The 21564-nt window shown below is 55.6% G+C and overlaps 1 protein-coding gene across 3 annotated transcripts; it reads right to left on the minus strand.

Moving 5' to 3' along the window:
- Positions 1–10990: 10990 nt before the first annotated feature.
- Positions 10991–21552, minus strand: LOC141373998 (uncharacterized). Of its 3 annotated transcripts, XM_073899859.1 has the most exons (4): positions 21020–21552; positions 16560–16964; positions 15796–15893; positions 10991–12795 (listed from the first exon to the last, which is right to left on the minus strand). In XM_073899859.1, the coding sequence occupies exons 1-3, from the start codon at positions 21548–21550 to the stop codon at positions 15891–15893; spliced, it is 939 nt and encodes a 312-aa protein (XP_073755960.1). In that variant the 5' UTR covers positions 21551–21552; the 3' UTR covers positions 10991–12795; positions 15796–15890. The 3 variants fall into 3 exon arrangements, 2 of the variants coding, with proteins under 2 accessions (XP_073755960.1, XP_073755959.1); XR_012380511.1 differs by lacking the exon at positions 21020–21552 and having other exon boundaries at positions 15796–15890; positions 16827–17252; XM_073899858.1 differs by lacking the exons at positions 15796–15893; positions 16560–16964.
- Positions 21553–21564: the final 12 nt, after the last annotated feature.

The raw sequence follows: 21564 nt of genomic DNA on the forward strand, positions 1-21564 counted from the left end.
CACCCATATCCACAGCAGCATTATTCCCAGAGGTAGAAACAACCCACGTGTCCATCAGTGGATCAACAGGCACAGTGTACTATCTACACCCAGTGGAATATTACTCAGGTCTTAAAAGGAAGACAAGGCTGTCCTGTCACGTGTTATGTGTGTTGGAACCGGGGAGAAACACAAGGACATTGTGCTCAGGGATATGCGCCCGCCATAAAAAGGCAAACACAGTGCATTCCACTCATACGAGTGGGATCTCTAAAGTAGATTTCTAGAAACAGAGGGTAGAAGGGTGGTTGCCAGGGACCGGGGAGAGGTTGAGAATCATTGTGTAATGGGTATCGAGTTTCAGTTTCACAAGACAAGAAAATCCTGGAGACCCATTTTTTAACAACGTAAAAATGCCACATGACTGAACCGTACACTTAAAAATGGTTAAGATGGTAAATTCCATGTTATGTTTTCACTACAATTTTTTTTAAAGCATTCAAAGGTCCAGCCAGAAAAAACTCTGTTACCATCTGAACCATTTTAAGTGTAGCATTCAGTGTGTGTGTGTTAACAACCCTTTAAAGGTGTAAAAAAACCACGGGGCTCAGTTGGTTAAGCATCTGCCTTTGGCTCAGATCATGATCCCAGGGTCCTGGGATGGAGCCCTGCATCGGACTCCCCGCTCAGTGGGGAGACTGTTTCCCCCCACTCCCCTTCCCAACCCCCCGATCATGCTCTAGTGTGTGTGCATGCGTGAATAAGTAAAAAATCTTTTTAAAAAAAATTGTGAAAAACCAGGCCTTACAAAAAGAGGCTACGACCAGATCTGGCCCACACACTGACGTTTGCTGACCCCTATGCTAGATCAATGACCACAAGACCCAGATTTGGTCAAATGTAAAGGCTTTCATCTAGGACAAAGGAAGGTCATCCATACGAAAGATGGTAAGAACCCCAGCCCCAGGGTGGCTGTTAGGACCCGTCCCTTAGTCAGACTTTTAGCTCCGCCGCACACCACTGTGCAATCTTAGACAAGTTACTCACCCTCTCTGTTCTCAGTCAGCTCCTCAGTATAATTGGGGTGATAAGTGAACCTTCCCTCTGGAGTCATAGGGAGGGCTAAATGAGATAATATGCAGGAAGCACTTGGCGTAGCACTGGGCTCACGGGACGCCCACAGCAAATGTTAGCATCTATGCTTGTCAGGAACAAAGCAACTCCGAGGAAGACATCCGGTTCACTACCACCGTCACGAATGAAGCCGCTGGAGTTCTAGGATGAGGTCATGGTCAAACGTTTTCGCTCAGCCTGGAAATACAGGAGCTGACCAGGGGTGGTCTGGTCCCCTCGCGCTGGGGCTCCTGGGTGGGAAGCCGGGGGCGGGGGGGCCCGGGCTAACCCTTAGTGCTGTTTGAACCCTGGCCCTGGGCCTCGGGCTTTAATGCAGCGGAGACTGCCCCCACCAGATAGAAGAGTGGTGACCAGATGGTCAACAGGGGCCGGGGATGGGGGGCGGTCACAAGAGAGCCCAGGGCAGGCTGGCTGAGGCCAAAGCCTCACACTGAGGCGCCTGCACACACCCTGCGTCTTTGTTCCAGTGGGCGTGACCGGTGGCAACAGGCCAGGGCCCGGGGGGGGGGGGGGGGGGGGGGGGCCCCCGGGGGGTGCGCACACCGGGGTCCTCAGCAGGCATCAGAGAAGTTCGGGATCAGGACAAGGATTCCGACGCTCACCCCATAACGCTGGATTTAAAGCGGCCTCCCCGCCCCACCCCGCCCCCTGTCAGCAGCATTGGTCCGAGGCGCCCTGTGTGCACAGCCAGGTGGGAATCCTTGGGAAGGGAACTGGGCAACCAAAGACGTGGACTCAGCCGTGGCCGTGGCCGTCTCACGTGGCTGCACGACGGGAGCCAGCAGGGGAGGCAGTCACCCGAGGCCGGGGCTGGCTCCACACCAGGCCCAGAGAGCTTCCGAAGCAGGGGACGGAGCCTGGAGGTGCGCAGCCGGCCCCACCCTGCAGCCGCTCCTCCGGGGTCACTGCGGGACTGGAAGGGAGCCCAGGGCCAGGTGCTGGGCGGGGAGCCATTCGGGTTTAGAGGAAAAACAACCACAGGCTGGATTTCAAGGCTCGGAGTCTCTCCACCCCCTCCTTCCAGTCCTTTCTAAAGAGCTGTCTGTGGACCGGGAGCGCCCCAAAGGGCAGGGCTCTGCAGGAACCTCGAAGGCCCCAGGTCACCTCCAGCAGCGTGTGCAGCTTCCCTGGGCGGGGACGAGACAGGACTCCGCAGGCGACCCCCGGCCCAGCGAGGACCAAGCCTGGGTGATTCAGACACGGAGGATGGAATACCTGCAGGACCCACACTGGAAACTCAACCAAGAAGAACAAAAAGAACAAACAAGATCAATTCCCCCTCCCACACACACCCTCCACTGGAGCCAGAATTTTCTTAAGCCGAAGCTACTGATGTTCGGAAGTACTTGCATCCTGTGCAGGGACCCCACCCTCGGCAGGAGCCCCTGGAGCCACGGGAGTGAGGGCCTGCCCACTCACACTGGGACCCCTCCGAAGTGTCAGCTTCCAAGTTACCTCTCCCAGGGTGGGTTCGCTTCCAAACTCCGAGTGGGTTAGTGATGTGGGAAACAAAGGCAGAAAAAAACTTAGATTGCCTTACTGCCTACAGCCCACTGACGAGACCTTGCAACAGGCAGGGTGACCTTCCTCTAGGGGCTCAGCTGCCTCCATGTTAATACTTGGCTAAGGGCAAAGGGCAATCTTAGTCTGACCCCCAGGATCCTGTAAGTCTCTACTTTAACACAGAAAAATTCATTTGGAGACTTCCTTTATCTCTGCCCCACAAGGTACGTGTTGACAATCATCCCCAAGCATGTGACCCACCGACATACACCTGAAGGGTCTCATGACTCAGGTTTTACTAAACAATAATAAATGACCTTTTCCTGACAACAGCCCCACAAGGTTCTGGAAACCTTGCTTCCAAATTCCTTAGAGACTTACGCTCTCCCTAACCCCCTCCCAGCTTGAAAGTATAGAATCAGTCACTCCTCACAACCACAGAGCAGCTCTTTCTGCCCACAGGTCCTGTCCCCGAGCTTTAATAAAACCACCTATTGGCATCGAAGACATCTCAAGAAATCTTTCTTGGCCGTCGGCTTCGAACCCTGACATCTCTCCTGCACCGTCAGGAGTCAGGCTGTTTAGAGCCTAGAAGTCACACACCTCCCAGATGCTGCTCCCTCCACAAGCATCCAGGTCCATTGGCATCTGCAGTCACGCTGACCCAGGGGTCCTCGGGCTGCAGCCGACTCCAGTCCAGGCATCAGACCTCCCGTGGGCGGAGCCCCTCACGCCAGAAAGCAGCCCGAGCTAATAAAGGGAGGGGCGTTTTAGACATCGTGCCCCCAAGCTGGTTCCCTCTAACTGCACATCCAGCTCCCACCAAGATGAAAATTTACATTATTTTGCATTTTAAACGATTTATTAGTCTTCCAAAGAGTACTGATTGAAGAGCAGCAATTAACAACGAAGTAATCAGTTGCAAATTGCCAATAATTGCTGTCATTTCAAGGGTGCGTTTTTTTTCCCCTCCTCTTCATTTTCTTCTCTCTGTTCTGTCTCTGGTTTTTTAAGTAAGCCCTGTGCCTAAAGTGGGCTTGAGCTCAGGACCCCGACACCAAGAATCGCATGCTTCACCGACGGAGCCGCCCGGGAGCCCCTCGGTATCCCCAGTTTGGAACCCAACCTTCGCCTGCCTCCCATTTATACAGCTCTAAATCTCACACCCCGCTCAGCAGGGCATACAGCAAGTGCTCACTAATGACAGGTTGCCCGGTAAATACGCTCTGATGTCGTGGATAAGGGCTGACCCTGGGCTCGGGAAGCCGGAGTTCAGATACTGGCCATGGCTTCTTGACTCTGTGACCACAGGAAAGTTACTTAAACTCTCTGGACTTCCGTTTCTTCCACTGTCCCTCATAAGGTTGCCTGAGTATTAAACTAAAGTGCCCAGCACGTAGTCAATATTTAATCAATGTTAGCTATTTTCGTCACTAATCTTCTTTTTTTAAAGATCTTCTTTATTTATTCAGGAGAGAGAGCTCACAAGTATGGGGTGGGGGAGGAGCACAGAGGGAAACGGAGAGGCAGACTCCCCGCCGAGTGGGGAGCCCGGCGCAGGACTCGATCCCAGGACCTCGGGATCATGACCTGAGCCGAAGGCAGACTCCTAACCGACTGAGCCCCCCCCAGGCGCCCCCATCACTGGTCTTAAGTGTGTTCTACACTTTGAGTCAGGAGGGAACATGGCCCATGCGTGGAGGGCCAGACTTCAAGGGCAGCCCAGAACACTGGCCCCAAACATCATTCGTTTATCTCTTCTGAGATCTCGGGGCCCTTTAAAATCTCAACTTATCCATTTTCACAGGAGTTCCTGGACCTAGGATGGAATCCGATATGATTACCCTGGGAGGGCTCGTGACCTGCTCAAGGTTGCCTGCCAGGGTCACTCCCAGGCTGGAAATAGAAGTTGGCTCCATGGTCACCTCTTTGTCTCCGCAGCTTCCTCTCGGCGTGCTTTCCGCAGACACGGAACGCCCCGCAGGGATGCAGCGAGTGCAGGGGTCAGTGGAGCAGCCTCGGCGTTTAGCACAGACTTGACAGCGCTTTGTCCCCTCGGCCCCCCACGCGCAGGCTCGTGTCTCCGCAGCCTCCTGGCCATCTCCGAGCACTCAAAATAGTACTCCCTGACCCGCATTCACCAGGCTGCTGGAGGGAGAGGCAACGGGTGGCAAGGCCGGAGCCGCTCGTCGCCCCCACTACACTCACACCAGCTCCTGGGGAGGAACCCACAGTTCCCTTGCTGCTTCCGTAAGCAGGAAAAGTCCTCTGCCGCCAGCCCCTTGTTCAAGTAGGCATCCAGGGACCGAGCCGGCCACCGCCTGGCCTCCGCCCTGCGTGATTGCAAAAGCTCCCACCAGGAGAAAACCACATAACGAATTGCTGAGAAAACTCATCCTGTGTGTGTGTGTGTGTGTGTGTGTGTGTGTGTCCAGACCCCTCTCTGCTCTGCGTTTCTGCTTACAGAGCTCCTCGCTTTTACAATGATCACAGCTAATCATTTATGGAACAGCACGTGGCATCCAGCCTCGGGGCCAGCCGGGCTGCTGGCGGGGGTTCCTGCCTAAGGCACTCGGACAGAATGGGCAAGGAAGGAATAAGGTGACCGGGAAGGGACAGCGACCTACGCTGGGGTCCCCTCCTCACCGAGGAGCGGTCCCAGCCAAGGCGGTGGCAGGAGACAATGGGAGAGCCCAGACGGCTTGACTCCTCTTGGGTAGAGATGCAGAAGCAGGTGGGAAGCAGATCAGGGAAGACAAAAGGATCAACAGTGAATTCCTGAGCAGTCAGGCGACTCCTGTTGTCACAACACAGGTCTGGAGCCAAGCGTCTGATAACCCAGCCGTCATCCTCCTCCTTGGGGGCGAGAGGCACGGGAGGTGAGATCGGAGGGCGGCCGTTTAGCCAGGCCTGAGGCCTGAGTCCGGGGCTGGCTCCTGAGCATCCGCGCATTGTCTCGGCGCCATGGGTCAGCCGCTGCCTCCGTACAAACTTCTGGTCCACAGTTTCTGCTTGCAGGGCTTATGTCTGCTCTTCATTGCTCTTCATGCAGAGAACACCACGCTCCATGTTCCTCTGGTCTCTGCCCTCTACTAGTTCGCAAAATGTGGCAGGACACATAAGACAAGTACACGGTGCTGCTTCTGGGAGGGAATGTGCTGGAACTCTCCTCTCAACGTCTGCCTGCCTCCGGGCGCCAGTTTGCCTCTGTCAGTAGGGCGTGACTCGATCTTGAGGCTGTGAGTTCAAGCCCCACATTGGGCATTGAGCCTACTTAAAAAATGAACAGACAAGAAATCAAAGTGTGCCTGCCTAGTGTTCCAAAATCTCATTTTTACCACTGGTAGTTAATATTCATATCAAATAATAAGAGCTATTTACTTGCATTTTATATGTATTTTTTTTAAGATTTCTTTATTTTAGGGGCACCTGGGTGGCTCAGTTGGTTGAGCGACTGCCTTCTGCTTGGGTCATGATCCCGGAGTCCCAGGATTGAGTCTCACATTGGGCTCCCTGCTCGGCGGGGAGCCTGCTTCTCCCTCTGGCCCTACCCCCTCTTGTGCTCTCTCTCTCTCTCTCTCTCAAATAAATAAATAAAATAAAATCTTTTAAAAAAAGATTTATTTATTTTAGGGACGCCTGGGTGGCTCAGTCAGTTGAGCATCTGTCTTCAGCTCAGGTCATGATCGAGCCCCACGTCGGGCTCCCTGCTCCGCGGGAGGCCTGCTTCTCCCTCTCCCACTCCCCCTGCTTGTGTTCCCTCTCTCGCTGTGTCTCTCTCTGTGAAAGGAAGGAAGGAAGGAAGGAAGGAAGGAAGGAAGGAAGGAAGGAAGAAGAAAGAAAGAAAAGAAAAGAAAAGAAAGAAAAAGAAGGAAGGAAGGAAGGAAAGAAACTTTCTTTGCGCATCCGTTCAGGTTTCATCATCGGATCGCAGCCCGTCGGTCCCATCTTCAGGCTCCACTCCTGATTCTAGTTCTGCTCTTTCCTACCCATCTGCAGCGACTTGCTCCCCTGAAGTCTTGAACTGTCAATTTGTAAAAAACACGATATCCCTGAAGCACAATGCAACTAGGTATGCCTGATAATTAACACCCGGTACCTACTATTCAGATTCAAATGTCACTCTTTCCACGTATTTGTTTCCGATTCTTTTTCCATCAAGAAAGAACAAACATTACAGATAAGACTGAGGTCATTCCCATTTCCTTCTCTCCTTCCCTGGAGATGAGCTCTATCGTCCTATTGCTCTGTGGCCCTTCTAATTATTTTTTGTACTCTTATGACATATATATAGAGAGAGATCCAAACATATTATGTAGGGATTTTAAATTGTTTAAATACACGGTATAATAACATACATACCCCTTTGCAATTTTCTTTGATTTCAGTCAATATTCATCTTATGTTTTGGAAATTCATCCATAATTATACATACATAATATACTAATATGTATTGTATTTATTTTAACTTCTATGTAGTATGTCCTTATATGAATATGTCATTATTTCTCCATTTTGGGGGGTTTCAGCTATTATAAACAATGCAGTAATAGACATCTACTGTGTGATCCAAATCTATGGTGTGCACCAGCGCAAGGCTTTTTTTATTTATTTTTAGTAATTTCCACACCCAACGTGGGACTCGAACTCACAACCCCAAGACCAAGAGCTGCACACTCTTACAACTGAGCCAGCCAGGCGCCCCTGCCCAAGACTTTTTGAGGGATGTACGCTCAGAAGTAGACTCCTGGGTTGTAGGAGATACATGTTTCTAACAGATATTGCCAAGTTGCTTTCTGAGAATATGTTTTAAACTCTACATCTCCCCCAATACTTGATATTCCCAGACTTTCAAATGCTTGCCAATATTATGGGCATAACTGTTTTATTCTCTACTTTGCATTTTCCTGATCACCTGGGAGGGTGGACATTGGCCATTCAAATTTCTCCTTTTGGGAATGAAATTGGCTTATCTATTTATTTTAAATTTTTATTTGTTTACTTTTTTTGAGAGAGATATATAGAGAGAGAGAGGTGGAGGGAGGCACAGAGGGAGAAAGAGAATGTTAAGCAGGCTCCACGCTCAGTACGGAGCCCCAGGCGGGGCTTGATCTCACGACCCTGAGACCAGGACCCGAACCAGAATCAAGAGTCAGATGCTTAACCAACTGAGCCACCCAGGGGCCCCTGAAATTGCTTTTTTTAATCTATACCTTTTTTTCCTGTGTGGTTAGTAGAGTTTTTGTTTTTGTTTTTGTTTTCTTTTTTAACTGATTTGTGGGAGCTATTTATACATTTCGGGTAGAAATCCCTTGTCAGTTACATGTGTTCTAAATATCTTCTCCCATCTGTGCCTTGTCTTTTAACACTGCTCACAGCGTCTTTAATTTTTCTTCTAATTATGAAAATGTTCGATCAACCACACAAGTGGAGAAAACAGTAAAATGAAACCATATCACACATTACCCAGACTCACATGTTAAAAGGTTTTGTCTCATGTGCTTTACCTCTTTTTTCTTTCTTATGTTTCTACTAACATAGTTTACCTATTTTTTTATTTTTTTTAACTTATTTATTTGTCAGAGAAAGAGAGAGAGAGAGCACACAAGCAGGGGGGAGCAGCACACCTCCTGCAGAGCAAGGAGCCCGATGCAGGACTCGATCCCAGGACCCTGGGATTATGACCTGAGCCGAAGGCAGATGCTTAACCGACTGAGCCACCCAGGCGTCCCTACCTATTATTTTTTTAAAGATTTTATTTTTAAGTCATCTCTACCCCCAACATGGGGCTCGAACTCACGACCCCGCGATCAGGAGTCGCCCGCGCCTCCGACTGGGCTGGCCGGGCACCCACTGCTAACCGCAGACTGTAGGTCATGTCCCTCCCACATGCCTCAGTAACACTGGTAGACCAGTGGACGTTCGTAGTTACCACACCGCAATGACACCTATCAAAATTCACACTTACTCCTCATATCACCTACTACGTAGTGACCGTGGATACATGGAGATTTTTCACTGGGCTTTAATTTTTCTGCTGCCAGACACAGATGTCCCACTGCCTGGCCTGGGATGACAAGAGCTGTCCTGGGTGAGGACGACCTGGGGTGATTCCACCTCCGACCCAACAGGTGCTCTTTTCCAGAACCAGCAGCCTTTCTACACCTGGAGGGACACACGAGCCACCTGCGGCCACTTGAGCCACTATTCTTCTGACACTTCTGTTAGAAAGTAGCCATCGGGGGCGCCTGGGGGGCTCAGTCGTTAAGCGTCTGCCTTCGGCTCAGGTCGTGATCCCAGGGTCCTGGGATCGAGCCCCACATCGGGCTCCCTGCTCCGCGGGAAGCCTGCTTCTCCCTCCTCCACTCCCCCTGCTTGTGTTCCCTCTCTCGCTGTGTCTTTCTCTGTCAAATAAATAAATTTTTTTAAAAGTCTCTTAAAAAAAAAGAAACATGTTTACTGGAGGGGACAAAGGCTTGAATACAAATACTACGAGAGGGCTTCTCAAATGGGGTTGTGTGTGATTCCCTTGACTCGGAGCAAGTCTGTGGCATTCTCCCTATCCTGCTTAACACGGGAAAAGACCCCAAATCACTGGAGCAGCTTTGGATAAGACACCAGTGAGGTAATGTCTGGTTTTTGTTAAATATCCCAAATAGATTACTCAGTCTTGCTAGATAAAAGGTAAAGACACTACCGTGTTCTAAACACAAATCCTGCGGAAAACAACCCTCCCCTTCCACCGCCCCGTCCTGCACCGGGGAGCCTCAGGGCTGTCCCAAGACCACAGGTGAACCCTCCTGACAGCAAAACCAGTCTGCTCTGGGACCTTTGCCAGCTCCTTTTCCCTGGGACCCAGGCCACCAAGGAGAAGGGGGATGCTCGTTTCCCACGCGGTCTCCTCTGAGTGCCGGGCAAGTGCTCTAGCCTCCAGGGGCCAGAGTCGGACCCCAAAGCCTGCAGACAGCAACTCTTGCCCTCAGGGCCTTCAATCCTGTGCCTGGGAGCAATTCCTTCCATTTTAAAAGCACTTTGTGCAGTTGTTTTTTTTTAAGATTTTATGTCTTTATTTGACAGAGAGCGAGAGCACAAGCAGGGGGAGCGGCAGAGGGAGAAGTAGTCTCCCCGCTGAGCCAGGAGCCCGATGCAGGGACTCGATCCCAGGACCCTGGGATCATGACCTGAGCCGAAGGCAGATGCCCAACTGACAGAGCCACCCAGGTGTCCCGAGCATTTTGCAGTTTACAAAGAATTTCCATGTGCATTGTTTCAACTCACAAGAACTTTGCAAGAGGAGCAGAGAATAGTGAGGCTCAGATCAGTTCAAGGACCAGGCAGGGCCTCCAAACGGGGAGAGTGGACCCCAAGGCCACGGCTGTTTCCCTGCAGCCACTGAGGGGGTTTAGAAGCCTGGGAGAGGCTGACAAGAGGGCAGGGAATCACTTTCCGGCCCCAGGGGTGGGTCCAGGCCCACACAAGCCCCGCCGTCCTGCCAGGGGACCCTCTGTCCAGTCCACAGCTGCCCAGGGCTGGGCCGGCCAGCGCTTCTGTTCTGCAGGGAGACCAACCAAGTGCCAGGGCAATGGATCACCTTCCCCAGGGTCCTCACTTGCTGCCAAGTCCACCCACACACTCTCTGACCCTCTGCGGTTGGGGCCCTTGAAATGTCATTTCACAACGTCCTGGCCGACCTCGGGGGCGGCCGATGGTAATCCCGTTAGCGTCGCCCGGCTCCCAAACAGGCTCCGTGGCAGACTTACTCCTCCTGCACACTGTTGCCAGGACAGCTGGCCTGGAATCTCGGTGGCAATCTCCAGACGGTGCCCAGAAGCTTCTCCGGGAAATGCGACGACAGCCCGCGAGGGTGAGCAGGCAGTCAGCTGACTCTTGGGCCACCCCGTCCCGAGTGAACCCTCTTCCCCCACCCCCGCTACAAGCCCACTGCGTGCAGGGGGGCCTGCACCAAGGGACTGGCAGGGGCTGGAGGGTGCTCTGGGGACTGTTTGCTCAACCCCTCGGAGCACCTCGTTCCTGCGTCCCCTCCCCTAAGAGGCTCAGCGAGGCCCTCCTCTGAGGACATCACCAGCCTCCCATGGGGGCAAGAGGCTTTAGTAATCTGGACCTAAATAGCGTGGAAATGCGGTGAATCCCGAAGGGGCAGAGCAGCACCTGCTCTGGGTACCGCAGGTACCCAGCTCGCAGGGGTACCTGCGAGCCTGAAGCCAGACCAGAGTGCTTGCCTCCATCACCCCCATTCCACGGGCCACGGCCAGGGGCGCGGGGCAGAGCAGAGAGTCACAGTCACCCGAGGGTTGCACTGCGCGGGTGACAAGGTGATTGTTTTTTTAAAGATTTCATCTATTTATTTGACAGAGAGACAGTGAGAGCAGGAACACAAGCGGGGGGAGTGGGAGAGGGAGAAGCAGGCTTCCCGCGGAGCAGGGAGCCCGATGCGGGGCTCGATCCCAGGACCCTGGGATCATGACCTGAGCCGAAGGCAGACAGTCAATGACTGAGCCACCCAGGCATCCCAAGGTGATTATTTTAATAGAAACACTCTTTACATGTGTTCTTTCTCAATCCTTAGAATGCAACAGTGTCTGGAACACAGTAGATGCAAGTGTTGCTTTCTCTTGCTTTCCCCGGATGAGGCTGGAAGGGAAAGTCCGATCCCCGCTTGACAAAGGAAGCAGCCAAGGCCATAATTGTTCAAGACTAAATATGCACAGGAGGGGGCCCCAGACTCAGATGCAGCGCTCCTGGCTGTGCACGTCCAGCCCCAGGATCCCGGGATGCCTCTCGAGCCCTTCATCCCATCCGTCCTCCTAAACCTCTCAACTGGGCACTGACCTCACTGCTCCTGGCCCGGTCCCGGGCACTTCGGATCAGTTCGCCAGCCCAGTCCTCACAAAGCACAGAGGAAGGTAGCCTGTTCTCATTCTGTGCAGGAGGAATCGGATGCCCATGGGGGCCGAGTGATTTCCCCGAAGGGCACAGGGGCCGTCCGGCTCCCAGGTCCACTGGGTGGGCACTGTGGTCCCAAGTGCCCCCCACCTCAGACAGCAATCAGGGAGTCCCCCGAAGGTCCTGCGTCCAGCACCCGGTATGTGCTCACCAACTCTCTACTGAGGAAGCACCAGACAGCTGGGAAGAAGGGAAGCCACAGAAGGCCGTCCGCTGAACCGACACTTTCCAGGTCTACCTGGGCAGGAGCTCCTTCCTCTGCTTTTCCCAAGATCCTAAACAGCTGCAAAACAGTCCATCCTCTGGGGCGCCTGGGTGGCGCAGTCGGATTAAATGTCCGACTCTTGGTTTCGGCTCAGGTCATGATCTCGGGGTCGTGAGATCGAGTCCCACACTGGGCTCCACGCTGAGCACGGAGTCTGCTTGGGATTCTCCCTCCCTCTCCTTCTGCCCCTCCTGCTCGTGCTCTTGCTCTCCCAAATCAACAAATCTTAAAAAAAAAAAAAAAAAAAAACCAAAACGGTCCCTTCTCTGATGAAGTCTGAGTGACCAGCCCCTCTGAAGGCAGTACCAGCTGCTGGAGCCCCGGCCTGAGGTCCGACTTCAGTCCCCGGGACCACACACTTCTGTGTCTGGGCCTAGAATCAACGGGAAATGTGACTGGCAGCTTCTATGCTCACGGGCTAAGGTGGACTCAAGTGCTGAGGACTTCCCAGAACGTCCTGGTGAATCAGCTGCTCAGGTTGGGACAAATCCAGAACATGTGCCCACAAAGGGCTGCAAGGTGCACATGGAGACCTCATCTGAGCCATCTGGTCTGGAGGGACAGGGGCCTGGAAACCGCCCAGAGAGCAAACTTCTCTGGGGGAAATGATGAGTCAGCTCGGCCCAGAAACTAAAGCCTTCCCTGAAGGCCTCTGTCACAGACCCCGCCGAAGCTCTTCTTGGAGGAGCTACAGAGGACCCTGGGATCCGGAGCGTGAAGCCATCTGGTCCCGGGCTCAGCCAGGACATGAGTGGGCACGGACCTGCGGGGCGGGAAAGTGACGTGGCTGTGCTGGGGGGCAGCGTGGGGTGCGGGCGAGCAGGCCCCAGCCAGCCAGACGCGCCCGGCAAGACGGGACAGGACAGCGGGCCGGACGGGGACGGCTCAGCCTTGGTCCTGGAGAACAACTTCCTTCTGTGTGTTTCCCTCCCGGCCACAGTCACTGCTGCCTGCAAGAAAGCACAAAGCCAACCAATTACCAGGTCTAATTATCTGCCTTCAGCCTCCTGCTGGCAGTGGCCGCGGAGGCTCTTGCCAAAACGCCGCTTCCCCAACACCCTGATCCAAAAGGCCCCACGTCAGTGAGAGAAGGCTCGGCCGGCCCAGACCAGCTGTAAGGTTTCCTCGCCACCGGGACAGGCCACAGGGGTTCAGCTCTCTCCCTGGAGCCTCTGCGTCCGGCCCCCGGAGAGGTGGTGGCACCAGCCCCCTGGGACTGCGGCAGAAATTGACAGAGCAGCAGTGATGGCCAGGGAGGGGAGGCGGCTTCCACAGGCCTGTTTGTGCTCGCAGCGGTCAGGGCCTGCCCAGGGCTATGCCTGGGCCTTGGGGCCCAGCACGGCTGAGAGATGGGACGCGCGCCCCAGGGGATGCGGGGAATCTCTGCGGGTGCCGTATCGTGGCCTGGCCACATTTCCTCGCCCTTCCAAAGCAGCCATCCCACCTCTGCCCCCGGGGGGGCCTGAGACCTGTCAGTCTCTTCCTGCCCCGCACCGAGGTGCCCTCTGACTGGCGCGACTGTGGGGCAGCCTCCAACCCCAGCAGCCTCGAGGACCACGTGGAGGCTTGTGAGAGCAGGGAGTGTGGGGGAAGGTGGCCGGCCCTTCAGCCCCCAGCCCTGCAGCCCAGGGGACCCGGACCAGGTGCCCGTCACCGGGCAGTTCCGAAACCAGAGAAGAAGGAAGAGTGACTTGGGGCCATGGCATGGAGAGCAGGATGCAGAGGGCTCTAGGGACCCACTGGGTCCGTGCACATGCCATCCTGGCCCTGCGCTGAGGGACGGAGGGCCTGCCGGCAGCCTGGGGGCCGTCAAACCCCAATGGAAGGAGGGAGGTGCCGGTGACTCGGCCCCAGAAGGAAGGAGGTCTAGAAGCCCAGACAGACATGTTTCCCAGCCACGACCCCACGCATGCGACAGCTCATCCATCTCGGCACACATGCCTGAGAGGTCTCTGGGGATACAGAAATCCCTCTGGCCAGTGATTAAAAAAGAATGTCTTCCTACAAACTATGGTGGGGGTAATTTCTCCATGTGTCATCATGCTGGTCATCAGCAAGCACCGACCGACCATGCAGGACAGTCTGAGGTATTTGGTTACGAAGGTCAGCGCCTGCCCCCTGCCCCCAGCCCTGCGTCCTGAGGATGGACCATAAAGGCCAGCAAAGCTTAGCAGGAGCCTGAGCAACTGGACACCCCCGCCTTGCACCCGGTCACACGCAAGGGGACACACAACACCCACCTTTGCGCACTTTATTCCTTGCCTCTTTGGCGGTGACTGGAAGGCTGGGTGAGGTGGGAAGGGGCAGAGCGTCTTAGGAGCTGAGCATGCCAGAGTGAGAGCAGGGCGCTGTGGGGCGAGGCCCCCGGGTCTGCACGGGGAAGGGGCCAGGGCAGTCGCCACTTCCCCGGGGCCTGGGCTGAGCTTCTCCCGCTGTTCCCCTGGAGCTCTGGCCTCGGTGGGGGTCCCTTTCTGCCCCATTGCTGTGGTGAAGGCTGGGGTTATCAGCACCCTGCTCCCTGCGGCCCCACACGAAGCTCCTCCAGCAAAGACACAGTCAACTCAGGGTGGGGTGGGACGGAAGCACACTGCCCTCCACGCCTCCGGGGCCTCTGCCCCCTTCAGCACTCTCTCCCGGGTGGCCACTCTGGGCCACTCTGCTACCAAGCTCACCAAACTCCAGATACCCCGACCTCCCCCAGGGGAAGGGTTGCACCTGCTCCCCGACAGCTTGTCTCTGCGCCTTTGCTCACACCCTCTGCCTCCAAAAGCCTGGCCCTTGCGTCTATCATCATCGAACTCCAGCGCCCCCGTTCAGCTCTTCCTGCTTCCCACCCCAGTGCGCCTTGTCCGCTCAGCAGAACTGTGTGACCTGACGGTACACACGGCTCATTACAGCGAGCCCTGGCCCACACACCGCCGTTTCCGTGCTGGGGCCACGCCCCTGCCCCACAAAACCCACCTGAGTACCAGGTAGGCGCCAGGAGTGTGGACTGACTGGACTGAACCCCTGAGCACAGACCCGCAGCTGGGACCGGTCAGGAGTCTGCAGTCACCGCCTCCCGGCCACCCAGAGGGCTTCCGAGGCCCAGCCGCAGCCGAGTGGAGATGTCCTCTGATTTATTAATTAATGCAAACACAGTTCATCCAAATGCTCCAGGGCACAGTTAGGAAAAGATCCAGCACATTTAAAAAAATGATAAAAATAACATTTACCAGCCTAGAAATACCTCCCCGGCCTTTCTTCCCAGCGCCCTCCCCCCTGAGCCCGGCCTCCCGGCCCCCCCACCCCCCACCGGCAGGTTGTCCTGTTGACCTGCCGCACTTCTTCGGTGACGAACAGGACTCCTGCGGGCGCGCTAACTGGGTTACTGCAGAGGCTCTCGGCTGGCCCAGCCCTCCACGTGGGCTGCTTTCCCACTACCTGCCTCTCATCTGTTCCAGCTCCCTGATTTGCAACAACAACCTCCATTGTCCCCCACATCTGGGACTCCGGGTTTCAAGTGAATCTCCCTGAGGCAGAGAACAGAAGATGTTGCTGTCTCGGTTTGTCTCGTGGACAATGGGGCCATTCTCGGGGGCTGCAGGCAGTGCAGGGGAAGCTGAGCGCTGATGGGACCCGGCGGGTGGGGAGCACACAGGGTAAAACCCAGACCTTTTCTTCCCAGCTACTTGGGTGTAGGCTTCGTGCCAATCAATTTCAGATGCAACAGACAAGCCAGGAGCCTGAGGATCTTGAGGACCCCCGCCTCTGGCCTCGGTCTCTAGAACGCCAGCAGAGGGCTGGGCCAGGTCTGACCTCGCCTGACCCAGCGTCCCCCAGAGAAGGCAACGTTGAGGGTGGTCTTCCCACCCCCAAGGCTCAGTCATTGCCTCTCAACACCCCCCTGTTGTTGTTTCTGAGATGTTTTCATTCTGCTTAAATCAGTTTCATCTGAAAGAGATCATTACCTGCCGAGGGGCACCTGGCCCGCTCAGTCAGAAGAGCATGCTACTCTGGATCTCAGGGTAGCGAGTTCGATCGAGCCCCACGTTGGGTGTGGAGCCTACTTAAAAAAAGAGAGAGAGAGATCATTACCTGCCCAATGGAAGGCAATGTCAGCATTCTTGGAGTGGGACGCACCTGGGACAGCCTGAGACAGTTTCCAGGAGCTCTGAGACACACCTGGGGGTGTCTTACCCGCGGGGGTGGCGTGCCAGTTCTCATACCTTCCGTGGTCTCTGCGCAGCCCGCCCCCCACCCCTTCAGCCAGGCTCCTGGAAGGAGCTTTGTCTCTTAGAGAACTTCTCTACCTTTGCCCCTCCCAGCCTCCAGGTAATCCTACTGTCCCCAGGCAGCTCCCAGGGCTTGGGACCCCAGGCTCGGGGAGTGCTGAATGTGGGCCCCTGGGAGAGCCCTGGGCTACTGCCCCTAACACATGGGGACACGAGCTTTCTTTCAGCATTTTATACAGTCACACCTTCTATCCTTGGGTCTGGACCTCTGACCGCCCGGCCCCCACACCCCAGGGAGGGGCAGGGACGCTTAGATCTTGCCCGGCTCCCCAGTGCGCCTCAGGTCCCAGCTGCAGGTGCTCCAGAAAGGCTCCTTCCATGTTGCCTTCAGACCTGATTATTTGTCACCTCGCCTTACCCATCCCCCTGCTCTCCTTAGCGTGCAAGCCTCTCTGCACTCAGCTCTGTGCTCGCCGCTGCCCAGGACAGGGGCTCAGTACCTCCTTAACCAATTCTGGGTGGGAAGTTCCTGGCGAACACTTAGGCGCCCGGGCTGTCTCCCGAAAGGAAGTGTTGACTGAGCAACACGTAACCAAAGGCACCCGAAGCGGCGATGCTGGGAGTCGGGCTGGTGCCCGGGGGCCCCTTCCTGCAGGAACGGCTCCCGCAGCTGTCAGCACACCACTGCCCCCCGCTGGACATGGGGCCGACGCGGCCGCCATCGTGGCTCCTTCCTGCCCCGTTCCGGACACAGCTCCCGGCCTAACCGGTTTCTCAGCCGGCTCCTCTCCCCGCGATCGCTGTCTCCGCCTGACTGCTTTGCTGTGACTCCGTGTCATCCAGGAAGGTACGCGGAACAGCGGCTGCTTGGAGTCCCGGCACGTCACGGGTCCTGTGAACACTCCCTGAAAACCAAGGCAACCCAGAGTTGCTGGCAAGTCGGCCGTACCGCAGACTGTTAGTGTGATGATGAACCCTCTCCTTTGGGGAAAGATCAAGGGCAGAGAAAGCACGCAGGTACCGCCGGGTCCTGGGGGTCAGACTGCTCCCTCCTTCCCCGGGACACGCTTCCTCTCTTCGCTTACAGGGATTCATGAATTTGCCTGATTATTTCTGCCCTGACCCCACTAGCTTGTAAGTACTTTGTCCAGCCCAACGACTGCCTGTAAGGCCCAGGGACTCAATTCCTGGCAACAGGATAGGAGTAGCTTAATTTGCCAACAGCAATGGTAAAATACACGAAAAAGAAGGCCTCACGCAGTTCACTCAGACGTTGCTTCGGTTTGCCGAGAAGTTAGGTTCATCTCCCCAAATGGAACTGGGGTTAGCCCAGGACCTGGCAGGCATTTGGATACAGGAATCGGGCTCAGGGAGGAGGGCGGCCGGGAGCAGAAATCCGGGAGTTGGGCAGCATGACCCCGGGGTGAACTACAGTGGGGGGGTGAGCGCGAAGCCTGGTACCTCAGGACCGCTACCGGGGGAGCTGGGGCTCCTGGGGGCCAGCACAGAGCCCCATGGGGAGGAGGAGGGCAAGGGGCAATGAGGTCAGAAAAGCCAGGGGCCTGTGAAGTTTTCAGGACGACGGGTGGCCAGCGGCCGCGAGTGCAGCTGAGTAATCTAGGCAAGAAAGGCTTGAGAGTCGTCTGCGGGAAGGGCGACGTGGAGGTCAGTGGGGACCAGCTCAGGCTGCAGGGTGGCCGGACCTCCGCTGCCGATGGGATCGATGGGGGATGGGGGGAGACCCCGAGGACAAGAGAGCAATCGAGGAGGCCTCTGGCACAGGCCAAAGGTGTTTGGTTTCAACCTTGCACCCAGGCTTGGCTCCACCAACCCAGCTCTGCTATTGCCACCAGTTGCAATTTCTAAAAACCAAAATTAGTCATACTGCTTCCTGTCGTGATTAACACATCTGCTGGCTTGCCACTTGCTGGCCAATGAGAGCAAAGTCCTGTGCCAATCCATGAGGTATAATTTATTCTCGGAGTTGGTTTCTTTCTCTCGCTCTCTTTTTTAAAAGACTTTATTTTTTAAGTCCTCTCTACACCCAGCCCCTAGAGCGAGAGCGGCAAGCTCAACCGGCTAAGCCGGCCGGGCACCCCTCAGACCTGGAGTCTTCATCACCTAGAAAGGAGAGCTGCACAGATCCATAATCCCTTGTCCAGAATCCTTGCGGCCACGTGTGTTTGGGAATTCACAGCTTGTTGAATTCCACAGAGGGAGGATGGAACACCTGCCATATGCCACGTAAAGCCACTGGGCTCCACCCTGTCCTCAAACACGCCGGGTAGGACAAATAAAGGCTCCAAACCACCCTCCAAGAGGTCAGGTCAAGTTTGCTACCAACGGAGTTACTAAGATGCTTTTGTTTTTCCGAGCTTTTCCAACTTTCAGAATTATGATAAGGGCTTGAGGCCCACCCTGTCGGGCTTCTTTTAAAGCCCAAATGAGGTACGTGTGTGTGTGTGTGTGTGTGTGTGTGTGTGAAAATGAAGCCAAGTGCAATTTATAAAGGCCGCTCCCGGGTAGCCTTTCTGAAGCCGTTGCTCTACAGCTAGAAAAATAACCTGCTTCAGTGAATGCATCGAGCGTAGCCGGGGACGCCGGAAGGTTCCAGGGCAGGTCCCCTAACTTCTTGCTCGTCCTGGTTTGTCTGTCTTCGGGGGCTGGAGCTGGGCCGAGCTCAGGGCATCCCTGCTCGCTAAGCCGTGGTCTCTAGGAGGCAGGGATGGGGTCGGCCTTGCACTTGCCCCGGTAGGCACCTGACATATGGGATGTTCCTAATTGTGACAGAGGGCAAGGGTGGCACCATCTCAAGTCCTACCGTCTTCACCTTCGGGCAAAAACCTCTCCTCCCAGAGGGTCACTCGTCCCAACTCTGCCCTCCCGGCCCCTCACTGCTGTTCTCTGGGGCCCCTCCACCCCGTTCTCAGTAACCGGGCCCCTGGCTCTTAGTCTTCTTCTTTTTTCATCTGATCCTCTGCCTGACTCGTAAGTGACGTTCATAAAGAGTGGACAAGTCAGCCTCACCAGGAACAACAGCTCCCCTGAAATCTCATCCTACGTCCTCGACACCTGCTCCCTTAACCTCCCTCTTTTGACCCAGTTAAGTACCCACCGACCTAGCCTGGGTCCCGTGATCTATCCCTTCAACCACGCTCTCGCCAGTACCTTCAACGTTTCTGCCCCCTTGTCCTTCTGCATCATGTACCCTACAAATCCCTACTACCTGTCTTTTGCACTGCAAGACCCAGGCTTCTGGATGGTGCTGGAAACAAACCCCAAAGTGTGCAGATCAGGACTCTTTCAGGAGTAGGATCTCCAACTTCAACTGGGTCTTCAGCTCTGCTTGACATGCTGTCTCCGAGTTTCCTTACTCATGTCCCACTCCGGCTTTTCCAAATCCTCTCGTCAAGGCTCTGAATCCACGCTTGCCCTCCTACGTACATCCTCACTTACACATCACTCACCTTTTCCTCCTTCCCCACCACCCCCAAACAGCCAGGAGCCCCCTCCTGTTTGCATCTGTGCCTCTGGTCCTGCCCTTCATGTTCTCCCTGAGATCTTGCTTTCCTCTTTCTTTGCGGTTTTAATCCCTCCAGCTCTTGCGATTCTTTCTCTGACAGTTACAAACAGGCACACACTCTTTCCATCTTAAGAAATAACTCTCTTTCGGGACGCCGGGGTGGCTCAGTCCGGTAAGCGTCTGACTTTGGATCTCAGCTCAGGTCTCAATCTCAGGCTCGTGAGTTCAAGCCCCTTGTTCGGCTCTGCACTGGGTGTGGAGCCTACCAAAAAAGGAGAAAGAATACTCTTCCTTCACCAATGTCTTTGGTCCATGTTCTGATCTCCTCTGTTTACAACGGAGCTCTATGAAGAAGAGTATGAAGCTACTGCCTCCACCTTTCCGCCCCTCCTGCTGCTTCCCGTCAATCCCACCCAGACCCTAATCTGACTGAGGCTCCTCTGGCCGAGGTCACCAACCACTACGATCCACCCACTTGTTTCAGTTCTTTGTACTTGTGCCCCTCATCTGCCCCCTGAGATCACTGACTGGTCCCTCCTCAGAACCTGCTCCTCCCTCACATCGCAGACCGTCCCGGCCTCCTGTTATCTCTCCGATCACCTCTCTGCCTCTTCTGTGGGCTCTGCTCCCTCCCTCTTCTCTCACCCTTGTTCATGTGGCTGTTTCCTGGGGCCTGTGCTAGTCTCCTTTTCTCCCGCCGTGTCCTCCCCGGAGGAAGGCTCCATGACGCCCTATCTGCTGCCGACTCCTATTTCTGGCCACTGCTGGAGTTTCCCGTGGAGACAGATGGCGCCACCTGCTCGGTCTTTCCCAGCCTCCCCCTGAGGCTGCTCCGTTTTCTTTCCCTTGTGCTGGTACCACAACCTTCCCTCGCCTGGGCGTCCCTCCACTCTCTCCTGCATACCCCACAGGACTCTCCATCCCTAATCCGTCCGCTCCTCTCCAGTCCTAGGCTAGTGCCCTAACCAGATCCATGGCTCTTAGGCCTGTATTAGGCTGGAGCAGCATAAGGGGCCTCCCTGCCTTTGGATTTGCACTATTGCCCTTCTGTTCCGGTGAGCAGCCAGAGTCCCATAAATGCAGTGGACAGGAAATCTAGAGTCGCAGAAAGCAGATGGGTTATCGTGGGGGGCAGGGGTGGGCGTGGGGGGATTAAATATAAAGGAGCATAAGGGACCATTTGGAGATGAAGAAATGGTTCAGATCCTGATGGCGGTATTGGGCATATCGGTAAGTGACCACTGGGTACCCGGCACGCCTGTCGAGATGCGTCAGACTGTACGTTTACAACCGGTGTGTCTTAGTGTACGTAGAATATACCCAGATAAGCTTGATTAAAGCCAGATACCCTTCCAGGCCACGTTGCCTGGAAAGCCAAGTTCAAATTTCTTCCCGGGGCACGGGTCCCCCACCCCTAAGCACGCGCACTCTGCGTACCGCTGAGATCTGGAAGGGGCCTAGCGTCCCGGCCCTCCCGCGGAGCAGCCGCGTCGCCCGACACGGCTTGCGCGCCGCCCCCCATCCCACCACAGGCGACCGTGCTGCCTTTGGGGTCCAGCGAACCGACATAGATGCCCATCGCACAAACTTTTTGGCGGCGCTCCTGCGTTTCTGTCCCCCCCGCCCTTTGTTAGGCTGCGGGGTGTCAGCTGGACCCTGCCGCCCCCAGGCTTGTGTCTCCAGTGCTTCGCTGCCAGCCGCTGCGTCGTGGTCGCAGGACCCGGGCCTTGACCACGCAGTCCCGCGGGAGGGACCGCGGGCCGACACCACCGCCCCGCTCCTCCAGTCCTGAGGGGGGCGCTGTGGCAACCTCGCCCCTGTCTCCCCGCTCTCGACTTCTCCCGGCGAGCTCCCGGAGCCTCTCGCTCGGGGCTCCGCCCCTCCTGGCAGCATCCCTCCTTCCCATTGGGCGAGGGCGGGCCGGGCCGTCCAATGGGGCGAGGCGTTGGTGCGAGGAGGGGCCGCCATCTTCGGGCCGCTGG

Source organism: Callorhinus ursinus, unplaced genomic scaffold (assembly GCF_003265705.2).
Source record: "Callorhinus ursinus isolate GAN/ISIS: 27379988/994484 unplaced genomic scaffold, GSC_fseal_2.0 scaffold13, whole genome shotgun sequence".
Lineage (NCBI taxonomy): Eukaryota > Metazoa > Chordata > Mammalia > Carnivora > Otariidae > Callorhinus > Callorhinus ursinus.

What these genes read in the sequence shown, in the direction of transcription:
- LOC141373998 (XM_073899858.1), bottom strand. Translation starts at nt 21,550, where the DNA reads ATGGCGGCCCCTCCTCGCACCAACGCCTCGCCCCATTGGACGGCCCGG. An exon ending in GCCCCTTCCAGATCTCAGCG is followed by an intron (nt 12,796 to 21,019) that starts GTACGCAGAGTG and finishes GCTTTCTTGCAG; the next exon opens with GCAGCAGTGACTGTGGCCGG.